We start from the raw sequence: 13,052 nt of genomic DNA, 5'->3' as shown, positions 1-13,052 counted from the left end.
GGGGCTGGTCACCCCGTCGTGCCCTTATTAAACTCAACGTTTAACCTACTCACGCCGGCTTGTGCGCGCCCTCACAGTCGGACATATTTGCGGAATACACCACGCGGCCGTTGACCCTGGCCATTGACCGAACAACCCAACGTTCCTACCAGCTCCCTCCGCAGGAATGTGTTTGCCCTCACTTTATAACTTCGAAATAAGGCAATTTTTTTCTTTAAAATCGACATCAATCTATACCGTGCAAATACATTTCAAGCAATACAAATCTTTGTTGGCTATGTCGACAGCCAGGGCAGGGAATGTTAGCAAGCACACATTAAAGGCTGGCATGGTCCACAAATGGGTGGTGTGGCCGTCACACCAAGCCTGGCTGCATTTGTCTCCACATTTTTTTTACATTCACGCACCGTGTCGTGCACTCATTTAAGGTGTAGTCTTCCTAAGGGAGGTCCAGGTGAGTTTAAGATTCCCATGTCCACTCGTATGCACGGTCAGACATCAAGCCCAGGTTACTGGGGTATCAACGCAATGAACGAACCACTACAATACCACGCTGCGCTATCCAATAACGTGGGCCCACACATTGACCTGGGCTGTGCCTGGATACATACGTGCCAAGTGTTCTGTGGACTCCAGAGCACTGCGGGGCTCGCTGTACTTTACACTGAACCGAGACGAACGCATCCAGTGTGTGTTTGCGACATACAGCACAACGTGCTTGGCTGCAGGGGCATCGGCGGTATTCAGTGAAAGCTCTGAACACACAAAGATATCACCGCCACCACCGCCACCACCACCACCCCCCTTGCCGCCGCCCACCCAGAGTCGTACATGCAAGCCATTCAAGACATGCCTTTACCAGAGCAAGCGAGCGGCACATCCCAGGCTGTGTCATAAAACTGTGAAACACGCTCGCTTTGTGAGCAGGGCATTGTCAGCCGTCGAGGTGTTAGCCCATTGGGGGCCGAAGCAGAAATTATTTTTTGTCGCCCCCCACCCTCCCTCCATGTCTCTATCCTTCTAATTTAGAAACTCCCAGTGAGATGGCAAAATAGGTATTGACAAGCGATAGGGATGTATCAGGATGAGATCAATTATGGAGAAGTAATAGAGATGAGAGAAGAGGGTTGCAGATGAGACGCCCAGTGCACTCAGAATGATGTCGACGAGGGAGAAAATATGTAGTGAGATGAGTGAACAGAGCTGCAGACAAGACAGCCATTAGAGCCACAACTGTAATTCACTTTGAACGTCAATCAGATTTGTGTAATGTTTATTAGAATAAAACATTTGAGCTGATACTCCCTTTTCAAAAGAAATCCGGGCCCCCTTGAGCTATTTGGGGCCATACGCTCTGCTTAGTTTGCTTCGGCGTAGCACCGCCACTGACTTCCAGGCCAAGATCGAAGCTCCCCCTCCCCCCCCCCACATTTTTGGAGTCTGTTCACACCTCTGGCAAACAATCGCTTGCACAAATGGTAGTGAGCCGGTGTTAAAGTTTGCAAGTCCATAAAACAGGGCTGTTAAATTTGCAAAACTGCACACAACCTGGCCATGCGCTGTTTGTGAACCAGTGGGAATGAGTGTTGCGTTAGGTGTCCTTGGGTTTTACGTGTGCTGGGAGTAGCCACCAAGGGATTCAATGTTGGAGCCACTGCGCTCTGCAGATTAATCATCTTCCAATGCTCCTCTTGACAACCCTGCGTTTATTGATTTCTTCTGCACCAATTTTCTTCTTTTGAATTGAGGAGTTAAATGTAATAACAACTAAGATGTGTTTACGCTCTTGTTAATTTAAATGACCCAACGTATCTGTGACCCGCTGCTGTTGGGGTTCAGGGCCATTTACGTTGTGTCCCGGGATAAAATTAAAAGTCACTAACCCATTAGTAAGAGTCCCACAGGGCTTTAGAGACAATGCTGATTGGACACTCCTGATCATGTGACTCACACGCTCAAAGCACCTTCTGAGCCACCTCTACTCGCTCGCCAGTCCTCCTCGTGGGCTTTTGGTGAAGATCACGAGGGGGAGAGTCCTTTGCTGGATAAAGAGGCCAGCATCAAACGCAGGCTACGAATGCAATGGTTCATTAAACCTGACGCTGCGGTGATCGATGTTCTTTCGCCATCATGTAAAATCTCCGATTAGTTCCCTCACCTCCGATTGGCGCAATTGGCAACGTACAGTGCAAAATAAATTCAACGCGTAAAGGATTAAGGTGAAGCCGTGCAATGTCTTGCAGCACGACCTCTCCACTACAGGGAGCTCAGGATATCCCCTCTGATTGGGGTATTTGGCCTGCTCGCCTAAAACTGGGGAGACGTCTTGATAGAGGTGGGAGTTCCCACACTTTACCCCAGCTCACACGACCTGTCGATAGATTGTTAGGTGAACATAGACGGAGAGGGGGGGGGATGTTTATATAAAAAACGTCCCCATTGTTTCAACTGCCGCGCCAGGAGGACACGGGCGTCAAATGGGTGAGAGAGATGGTGGAGAGTGCTTACTGGTGGTGGTGCCAGGTGGACAGACCTGCGATGGAGTTGGCAAGGACCAGGAAGGATTAGCACGGCTCGGCGAGCATATGTGCTTACAATCTGTGTCGTGCACATGCAGAGGAAGCCACCCCTAATCACTTCGTGAAACTATGTTCATCCTATGCTATCCTTTTACCAAGGCCATCGCTTCTCTCTGGGATTTGAGCGTGCAGGTGCTAATGGTGAAACAGACAACTTCTAATCTACAAAGCTGAAATTGTGAAAAAATTAAACGCCTCTGCTTTCTTTCTTTGCTGAAAATTAACTTACCCAAATGTGTTAGTATTGTGCTATGCATCATTAATCAGTTTAAGGGGACAGAAAGTGCAATGTTTTCATGACGTGCTCTCGCACGTGTTGTTTTTTCAATGCCGTTGAGATCACCAGCCTGGAAAATATGCGTCTTAGTTGAATTGTTATGCTTTTTTCCCAGGGTCAAACTTCCCTGAGCTCAAATTACAACGATCTTTCCTGTCTGTAAAGGGGGGGGGGGGGGAGAGGCTCATTACCAAACGCTTCCGACTCACATTTCTGGACGTCAAACGGAAGGCAACGGGTTATGCGCTCCCCTTAGTTGATGGACATTTGAAGGAGGCACATCGCGGTGTGGCTCTTCACTTGAAGCCATCGGTGGAATCGCTGATGCGCCCCGGGGTGCGACGGCGTAAGGCGTATCGAGCAGCACGAGTTATGTGCTTGTAACTAGCCTGCTGTGTGATTACAGATTGATCCGATGGAGCGCGCGTGTTTGGGAGCATCGATCTGTACAAGTTCATAAATTAAAAGGTAGCAGGGAAAATCATTGCCGCTCAAATTAGAAGTGAAAATTGAAATTAATTTGGCCATCGATTCGGCAAACAAATCTTGGTCTGGTTACTAAAATATTGAGTGCTTATTAGCACGGCATTGCTGAGGTGCCTGTGTGCGTATCGATGGTGCTAAGATAACCACAGTAAGAATTCACTTACTCCCGGAGCGATGCAGGGCAGTATACACTCTCAATTCACACGTTTGGGAAGGTCCCTCCCATGGCTATGCTCGAAGCAAAGAGTGAAACGAGCTTAAGCCACGCGCGAGTCTGTTATTGTTGAAACTGTCGAGGTAGCCACAGCGTTACTTGATGTATGGGCTGAATTAAACCCCAAGCCAAAGACGTGATTTGTTGATGCGTTAGTAAACTGTGCATTATTTTTAATTCAGATCGTTAACGTTTCCAGCTCTTTTGCCCAAAGGGTAATTTATCTTTTTTGCTTTCTCTATTTGTGTGTCCCTTTTCTCAGCACGGCGGCTTCAGTGAAAGGCCGCACAAAGGGGTTAATAATTTATGGCACGGATACAGCACGCTTAACCCTGCCTATTATCTCTGGGCCATTAGGACCCCGGAGTGATTGAGCGGCTGGGAGCCTGCGCACCCCAGCAAGGGTCGGAGGTCGCAGAGAGCGGCTTGGAGTCAGCGGGGGAACCCCCTTCCCAGCGAGCGAGCACCGTCGAGGAGGGAGACAGGAGCTCACGACCCGCCGTCTTACAGGGGTCAGGCGACCCGGGCTCCAACGCAGCACGGGCAGCTCCATCGCTCTGCCCAGCGGCCCCAGACGCCGACGCCGCCGTCTCCGCCACCCAGCTGACTGACGGAGCAACTGGGTCGTGTTCGCAGGGCAAGAGGGTTGGGGGAGGTCGACTTGGGACTGCGATGCGAAATGGAATGAAATGCCCTGGCAAATGAACTGACGCGTGCGGGGGAAGTGGTGCAGCAAGCGGAACCTTAAGCAATAGAGGATTCGCTCGCATCTTGCCTGCATAATCGATAGAGCTTGTGCAAAGATAAACACGATTTCCCCCCTTCGGCTTGGCAACTCAAACGAACAAGCGTGGGATTTCTCGGAGCCGGGATGTGCAGACGGAGTTGATCGCATTTGGAAAGTGCACCCTCAGCAGAGCTGTTGCGGGAAACTGTGGATTTATTCCGAAGTGGAGGTGAGCCACATCATTTCAACACGGACAGTTCTCAATCCAAAAAACTGTGTGGAAGCCTGATGCACCAATCTCCTCAGCAAGTGTACGCTAGATTGCAAGTGACCCTATTGAGAAAAATGTTTTGATTTCCTTTCAAGATATTGTACACATGCATGGTTAATACATTAATCTACACAACCACACAAATACTATATCCAAACACGCTCCAGGCTAAATAAAAATAACGTAAAATATTATGTTGAAATGGAGGTGACGTATGAACGTTCTGAGTGGGGGGGAATTCTAGCTTTTATATACCGCTCGTGGCAGCCACAAAAGAGCCATGGGTTCTATTTACCACATGGCATAGAGTACAGTACTCCACGTATAAACAAGACACAATAAACCACTACTCCACATATTAAAATCACCATTACCATTTGATATGGTAGGGTGGTAATGAAAGTAGCCTCATGAAATGTGGAATTAAGCGTTTTAAATGAAATAGGCTTTAATGTGTAAATGTAGCCCCAGTTCGTCTATTAAACTGTGAGAGAGGTCTCATAGCGAGACTTTCAGCAGCGCTCGAGAGCTCGAGAGCAATGTGTACATGAGTGGTCACTGGGATATAGAGTATCTTGAGACATCGTTAACTTTGACTTTACACAGTGTCATTTTACTATTGAGTTTGCATCTTCATTTTATATGATGAAAATCAACGTAACTGTTACAAATGAATGTAGCTCATTGCCACGGTGACCAGACAAACTCCCAAAGTGAACAAACTCGCACCAAACCCACACTGAAATGCTTAAGCACAGATCTCTATCCCACCTCGACTCTCAATTCTCCACCAGCGGCCAGGCAGCTCACATATCAGCCGTTTCTTAACCCTGCCCAGGTTACGGCAGGGATCGCTGTGGGCACTCAACCAAGCCTTAATTTCTCACGGAATATTCTCCAGGTTGCTGGTAGGCCGGAGTAGGTGGTACATGACCAGTAGCTAGAGCCCCTTAGCACGAATTACTAGATATCATGTGCCACGTGGCCAAAATATGTTTTGCGGGTCACTGACCCCGGACAGACCCGGCTAAAACGAGGCTCTCTGCGGGGACCCTCCCCCCCCCCCCCACTCGTGCGTGCGATCAGACCTCGGGCATGGCCAGCGCTGGAGGAGTTGGCGCCAAGGGCACCGTCGGCGGAGGCTCGTGCTCCAGCCCCGGCGCCGGCGGTCCCCTCTGCGGCTACCCAGTCCCCGTGCCGTACCCCTTCCTGTTCCCCGGCGCCGGCTCTGGTTTCCCGGGCAACTTCGCGCCGCCGCTCAACGGGCACCACCACTACCACCACCACCACCACCAGCAGCAGCAACAGCAGCAGCAGCAGGCCCACCACAGGGCGCCGTCGCATCCGCAACACCCGGCGGCAGCAGCGGCACTGCCCCCGCCACTACCGCTGGGCTACAGCACCACCTCCTCCTCGCCCAGCAGTGAGTGTGTGCCTCCGTGACGCGTGGAGGGTTAGTGGATCGTTGCGGAGATGGAGGGGGGGGGCATTGTCGTGTGTCCGCGACAGATGCCCGCACGACTATCAGGTTTCTATAGGTGGCAGTACGGCTAGCCAGGAGTTTTATTGACCCGTCGTTGTTGTGAGATTCCAAGGTTATTTCGTTTAAGCAGGTAGGGACTCGTGAGATCACGAGTCTAATTAGCAAGAGTGGCCTGGGGCATTCGACTGCCAGTAGGTGGCGATAATTGCTGACGCTGGCACACAATGGCCTAATCTTGCGAGTGATCTCAGAGTAACATGTCCTGTAAAGCAAACGGCGCGGATTATTACGGTTTGTTTCACCCTCGGTATTAATCAGAGCGGCCGGTGGATGCAAACTACACTACCGCTGGGCCACATCACCGTCACAGTTATCCTCTCGTAAGGGTTGGTTCGCTCTGGTCAAAAGTGGAAATCCTGAAGGTGGTGGTCAAATATTCCAAGGAGAAATGTCGTGAAAAAGTCTGAAAAATATTCTCGGTCAATTAATTATATTGATATTGCTGAAATCGCCTGCAGACCTGCAATTGAACGCCTGCTAAAGTTTGTGAAATTTTAAACATAAAACTTGGGCCGAAAAGTGCTTTTGTTTATCCTCAACGGAGACAAATCTCTGCAGCATAGTGTGGATTAAATATCTGATTTATAATTCATGGTGGGTTAAGTATGTTTTTCCCCCCACATTAAGTAACAAGTCGTAAGCTATCACTACAGGGGCGATACATTAATTAATCACTACCATGCCGTCATAACATAGCATCAAACGCACAAGCACGTGGTAATTGCAGAGATATGTTGTATCCACGCGTTCTACCTAAATGAATATCATTTACAGTGTATTTTCAAATTGCCATAGGCAGATCCCTTTTAAACAACAATGCGTATATGATGACGATTGCTCAACAGTATTTGAGTGCATTTTGTCTGTGCATAATGAGTCAGCAACAAACGATTCATCTCTTTGCTTAAATATTTAACCTTGTTATTTAAATTACATTTTCTAAGAACATAAGTTTCCGAGAGCCTTCACCTCAGTTAATCAGCTTAATGTGCTTTCGCACCCGGGTCCGTGTGCTTTGGCTAATCACTCTACCAGCACTCAAGGTACAACCTTCATTACCCTCACTTGCAAATTAAGAAAAGTACAAACTGGACGACGTGATACTCTTTGGTTCTTTCGGTAAAGTCACGTAGGTATAAAATAACGCTCCCCTCCCCCTACCCCCCTCCCTTCACCCTCCCCCTCTCTTACCTATATAACCTCTTACCACGGCATCTCTCTCCCACTTCAGCAAAACAAATTCTTGCTGTGGGTTTCCCACCTGATGATAATTGATTGTGTTGCAATCGAAACGTCGTGATTTAATTTATTTTATTTTTCTACCTACGTGACTTTACCGAAAGAACCAAAGAGTATGGATTCCTGCAGTCACAAAAACTTCAAATCTAGATTGGACTACGTGATAATTATCAATCGTCATGAATCAATAAAAAAGTACCGAACGCTGTTGTGTTACGCCGTGGCAGAACACCCACATGTCTTGAGGTTGTGAGCCCAAATCTTGGATTGGGGGTCGACTCAGCCCCACTTTGAGGGAAATTTTCGGATGCAATGGTGCCCAGTGTAGGAATGTGGAATTTCTACCCATGATTGAGGATGAAGAGTGGGATGAGCACCGCTGGCATGAGAACGACGACACTGTGAATCTTTATCAAATGCAGTCTTTCACATATATATACACACACACACACACCGCGTGTATGCCGGACTTTGTTTTGCTTGCCTTTGTAATTTTGTTGACCCAGGTCACTCTTCCAAATTAGACTCATCTTGGTCTGTTGAGTCCTCACCTGGTTAAACAAAATAAACTTGACTTGAACATGCGCACGGTTAGAACACGCCTGCTAATCATTGGCTGGTGCTCTATCCACGAGCTGAGCACGAGGCACATTGCGTCCCCATCCTGTGACTCGCTCGCCGTTGGCTAGCGTGGAACTGCCTGTGCTCACCGCGGCACTTTCAAGCCCCCCCCCCCCAATGAATTAGTGATGAGAGCTGGGAAGGTGCCCAGCCTCCAAGTCACGCAACAAATAAAACGGCCCAACAATAAATGTTTCATACACAAAGGGGACCGGGGGTGGTGGGGTGAGCGTTCCCTTTTGGAGTAACGCTCGTCTCTCCACACGTAGAGAATAATGGTCCTGCCAGCTCATCTCCCGCAGGTACACGCTGGCATGCCTTGGCTACAGGCGCTCTTTTTAAAGCAGTGCTTAAAACATTTATGCATTTTTATTTATAAGATGAGTGCCAGTGTCTTTTCAGTCCTCAATCCCTCTATTAAAATACTGTACTGTATATTTAATGGTTATGTATAATTTGGGCTGATTTAATGCTATGCATCCTCACACTAACTGAAATATATCAATTTCTATATTTTATACTTATTCTGGAAATCTTCGTAAAATCTCACGGATCGTTTTCAGGAGGGTCTTGCTTGAGATGTTTGGCCAATTCCCTTTTGAGCATTTTTTTTTATTCAGTGTCTGAATAAATCTGAGTACGTACTTGGAGAAAACTCACGGGAAGAACATTCAAAGTATGCACGTGTGACAGCAGCCGGCTTGGTGTCACCTGGCTCCAAATCCCAGCTACAACACAAGGCACACATCGCAGCATGCAAATAACTCCGTGAGGCCGTGCCACCTAAACACGGCTAAGAATAATATTTCACAGCAATACTACTCACGAAGCGACACGGCAAATGATGCCGCACTGAAAAATGAAACAACTTATTTGACAATTACCAGCTGTGTGATATGTGAACTGCCTGCACCCTAATCAGTGGGCAATAAACGTCAGGAGTGGGACTCCAAGAGGAATGACGCCCCCACGTCCCTGGGGAGCCCCAGCCTGGGCCTAGTGCGTTGTGCTGTGTGGGACGCCCATTGATTTAGCAGTATGGGAGCAGTGCAAAGTGGCCATCACTGATTACAGGCAAAGTAAACGCGGCTAGCTTGGTGGTGTCCCGTCTGGCGGCGTCCTGTTTGTCTGCGGGGCTAAACATTGGGTTAACAGCCACGCACTCCACCCCCTCCCCTCCCCTGGCGTGACCCTCATCAACCTACGGGCGTTGCCATTTCTATCTTAGCGAGGCGTCTCTTTGGGAGCTCAGGGATGTTTGCAGACTGTCGAGTGTTCCGGTAAATATGATTTCAAATGTACGAACTATGTTGTTGGTGAGGGCATTTGGCCATTGAACTGTATTTTCAGGCACAGTGTAGCAAACTCGAATCGCAATGCTCTACACCGCGACCCAAAATCCGTTGATTTCATTGCTGGGATGAGCTGTAGCTTGACAGATAAAGTACGAATTAGATAAAGATGAAATTAGAACAGTTAATCACATGAGACTGCCGCACCATGCGCTCATTAGAGACACATTGGAAACATTAATGTGGGAAGAGCTGACATTTCTGCCTTTATCAGTCATTCTGGAATGATAGAAGCCGACTTCCTTTAGCATTCCACATTTGCATCATAAGATCACACACACACAGCTACCCCACAGCTCTATGCATACAAACTTTACACGTGTAGCCATGCACACACAAAGTGATATTTGTCTACTATAATAAGAGGAAGTGAAACATGTTTCATAAAAGGGGCTGTAAATGTACAAGAGGGCACAGGCGCAGCGCGTGAAGGAATTAAGCCCCCCCAATTGCCACGGAGTGCAGCAGGAGGCGCGGATAACAAGTCCCAGCGAGGCTTTCAATTTCAAGCCGGTGATCACACACCACAAGATATGTGCTGGGAGACAGATGAATGATGGCTCTGTTTGGGCATTGTGTTTAAATCGGGCTAAACGCTTTAAAAAGGGGCCTAATGCATTAGTTTGCACTTTGAGAATATTCAATATCAACCTATAAAAGAAACGCGCGGAGCGTGGCAAGCTAATACAATTAAGCATAATCACAGTGTGTATATTACATTGAACGAAGCGCGTTCCTTTCTGGTGAGCAGTGGAAAAGCTGGTGGCTGCTCTGCCAATGATTTGCATGATTTCAGGTTTTTTTTAATGACACTGGCGAAACGGCGTAGAAAGTTTTGACAACAAATATATTTTTGATTACTTTATTTCCCTTAAGCATGCTGCATCACCAAACTAAGCAGACCCTTTATATGGCCAGAGCAGTAATATTCTGCAGTCGCAATGCAGACAACTTCCCATTTCTGTAATGTGTAAAGCAACACAAATTTAAGTGTTTAGAGGACATTTGTAAGGTGAGCAAAACGAGCGAAGTGCATTTAAGTTTTGTTTTTTTTAATCGGTTTCCGTTGCTAATTGCAGCTGTTCCACAAGCGGAAAGCAGCCCCGTTTTTTTTTTAACGCTTCAATTAACCAACATTAAGCGTTGCACTTCGCTTTAAAAAAAGAAATGGCACCGCGATATCCACGCTTGGTCCTAGGGAGCTCCTAATAGCCTCGTTTAGAGCGAATAAAACAGCAATTGAACCTGGACAATAGAGGGAGCAGCCATAAACTTGCCAGCTGCAGCAGTTTGCTTTCAAGCGCTTTTGCTCCCTTCCTTGCACCGTTATTTATGCCTGGGCTGTAAATTTCGGGTCTGTTTGTCCCCTCTTGGAGACAGAGTGAGCAGCAGAGGGGTGGCGCTATGCTTCCCGTGCTTTACAGGGTGTATTGGGAGCGGCGGTGGCGGTATTTGTCAATGATCTGTCCGCCGCGTGGCAGAGCTGCGTTTGTTGGGGCAGGATTTATTACGGCAGAGACAATAATGGTGATTAACCACTTACAAGCCGGTGATCTTTGACACACTCAATCTTTTGGCGTAGAAAACCGGCCGTTGCACAGAACTGGAGTGCAACCACAACCCCTCATGAGCCACCAAACAGATCCCGTTCGGGGGCACGTTATGGCAATTTTCCAGCGGTTCTCTTGAAAATGGTGTCTATAATAATACAACTGGGTTTTTACAAAATATATGTTTGTTGAACTCCTTTTTGCGGCGTACATAGGCAACTGTGCTAATCGGAGGTGCGGGGGATGGACAACAAACTAAACACTAAAAAGCTATTCTAAAGAAACTAGTTTTCAATCTAGATTTAAAAGTGCATAGCGCCAGTGACTTCCTAATATCAGAAGAGCGTTCCAGACGGCCACAGAAGCGCAACTGAAAGCGCGCGATGCAGTGGCCGTCTGATGCAACTACATCACACAGCGATGCGTAATGCACAAACACGGAGGAGCCCATGATTAAATGTTTTTTAGCCAATTTTGGACGAGTGTTCATACACGTGGGAAGAAACCGGAGCGCCTGGAGAAAACCCACCCGCTTGAAGGAGACACACTCCCTCCCATACGAATGGAAAGGGTGGAGTAGAGGCCGACCGAAACTGAATTTCTGGTTTCGGCCGAAACCGAAAATGTAACTACACTTTTGGCCGAAACCGAAGCCGAAAGTAAAAAATTGACTTTCAGCCAAAACCGAAACTATGCCGAAAGAGGCCATTTGCCAACTTTCGGCGCCGAAACAGAATTTTGGTCGGCCTCTAGGGTGGAGATTAGTACACTTCTTGATGTTTCTGCCTTCCCCTGGCGAGCCAGGGTATGGTACCATCGATACCCACGCAAAGGTTTTTTTTTACAACATTTTGTTTGATCCACCACGGTGCTGGATGACAGGCATTAGACTCCGTTCAACCTTGACTACCATTAGTCTTCCTTTGGCCTTGCTGCACCAGATATGTTTAGAAGCTGCCTCCTGCCTTGCAGGGAGACACCCGTGCCAGTGGCTTTTGTTCTTCTCTGACGAGTCACACATCGGGCTTGCAGACACCCACCCTATCGCGGCTCCACACCTGGCCACAAATCCTTCATTTGCTGCCGACGTCCGAAAGCACTAGCACGGGGGGTGTTGTCGTGTGGCTCTTGTGTCATCAGGGAGGCACCGAGAGTAGGGGGGCGATGCTCAAATGGGGGGAGGGTTGACTTTCAAGCATCCCACAAACAACGGTTTAATAAGAAAACAGGGTTGGAAATTCCAAGAACGCCATAGTCGCGCACAAATGCAAATACGTCCCTAACAGCCCTGGACAGGTTCATATATCACTCGCCAATGATGTTAACCATGGTCAGGAACCAAATTTAGTTGGTCAGTTGTGAAAGACGGTGCGCTAAAACACTATAAATGTAGCCCAAAGACAAATATCCACGTAAATAGTCTTAACAGACTGCTGGGGCAAGTGCTGTTAGCGAGTAGCGCCTATGAAGGTCATGTACCCATATACGCACAGTGGCACATTCACACCACGTACACATACACTCATATATATCCATAATCAATTCTGAGTAAAGTTGTCAGTTTAGCGAATACGCTTAAGGGAGTTGCTCACATCGGACTGGTGCCAAATTAAAGCTTTATTTGTATTCACTGCAGAATGAACTCAACTAAGTCAATGAGCAGCAGAAGAAGAGCGGCACAAACCCCGAGTGGGTCCTTAGCTGACTGTGGAGGTGCTTGCTTTGTGGCCCAGCACTTTAGTCCACCGTTGGGTAGATAAGAGATCATCGTGGGCATGAGACGTCCGACATGCAAGGCAAGACAGTGGTCAATCGAAGGCAGCGCTGTTCCTACACGGGCACGTGTTTGCTCTGGTTAATCTGGTTTTTGACGATCTACAATGATATTCAATAAGGAATTCGCCAAACAGGTAAAGCAGAACTCCCCTTTACAAAGCGTATTGAGACTAAGTGAAGCTTTCCAGGATATAGGAAAGCATTATTATTATTATCGCTGTAACTCAATTGCAGCGTGTGCTGTCGATATCAAGCAAAGTTTTGACGGCAATGACGTCAATTTTGACAGTGCCATATGGATAACGTCATGAGTGAAGCCTTAAACCGATGCTCCACCATACTCTTGAATTACAGGCTGATAAGACAGCTGCTCTTGTGTAGTTACGCGCAGATAGTGCCGCTCGCAAGGCTCCGGAG

The 13,052-nt window shown here is 47.8% G+C and overlaps 1 protein-coding gene across 1 annotated transcript; it reads left to right on the top strand.

Annotated features, from left to right (window-relative positions):
- The first annotated feature begins 3,917 nt into the window (after window positions 1-3,917).
- Window positions 3,918-7,183, top strand: LOC144717260 (uncharacterized). The gene is made up of 2 exons (XM_078592673.1): window positions 3,918-4,512; window positions 5,641-7,183. Exon 2 carries the CDS (start codon window positions 5,650-5,652, stop codon window positions 5,995-5,997), a length of 348 nt encoding a protein of 115 aa, XP_078448799.1. The 5' UTR covers window positions 3,918-4,512; window positions 5,641-5,649; the 3' UTR covers window positions 5,998-7,183.
- Window positions 7,184-13,052: the final 5,869 nt, after the last annotated feature.

The sequence above is a fragment of the Lampetra planeri genome, chromosome 1 (assembly GCF_965212315.1).
Source record: "Lampetra planeri chromosome 1, kcLamPlan1.2.h2, whole genome shotgun sequence".
NCBI lineage: Eukaryota > Metazoa > Chordata > Hyperoartia > Petromyzontiformes > Petromyzontidae > Lampetra > Lampetra planeri.
This window is presented reverse-complemented; position numbering and strand designations above follow the sequence as displayed.

What these genes read in the sequence shown, in the direction of transcription:
- LOC144717260 (XM_078592673.1), top strand. Translation starts at nt 5,650, where the DNA reads ATGGCCAGCGCTGGAGGAGTTGGCGCCAAGGGCACCGTCGGCGGAGGC.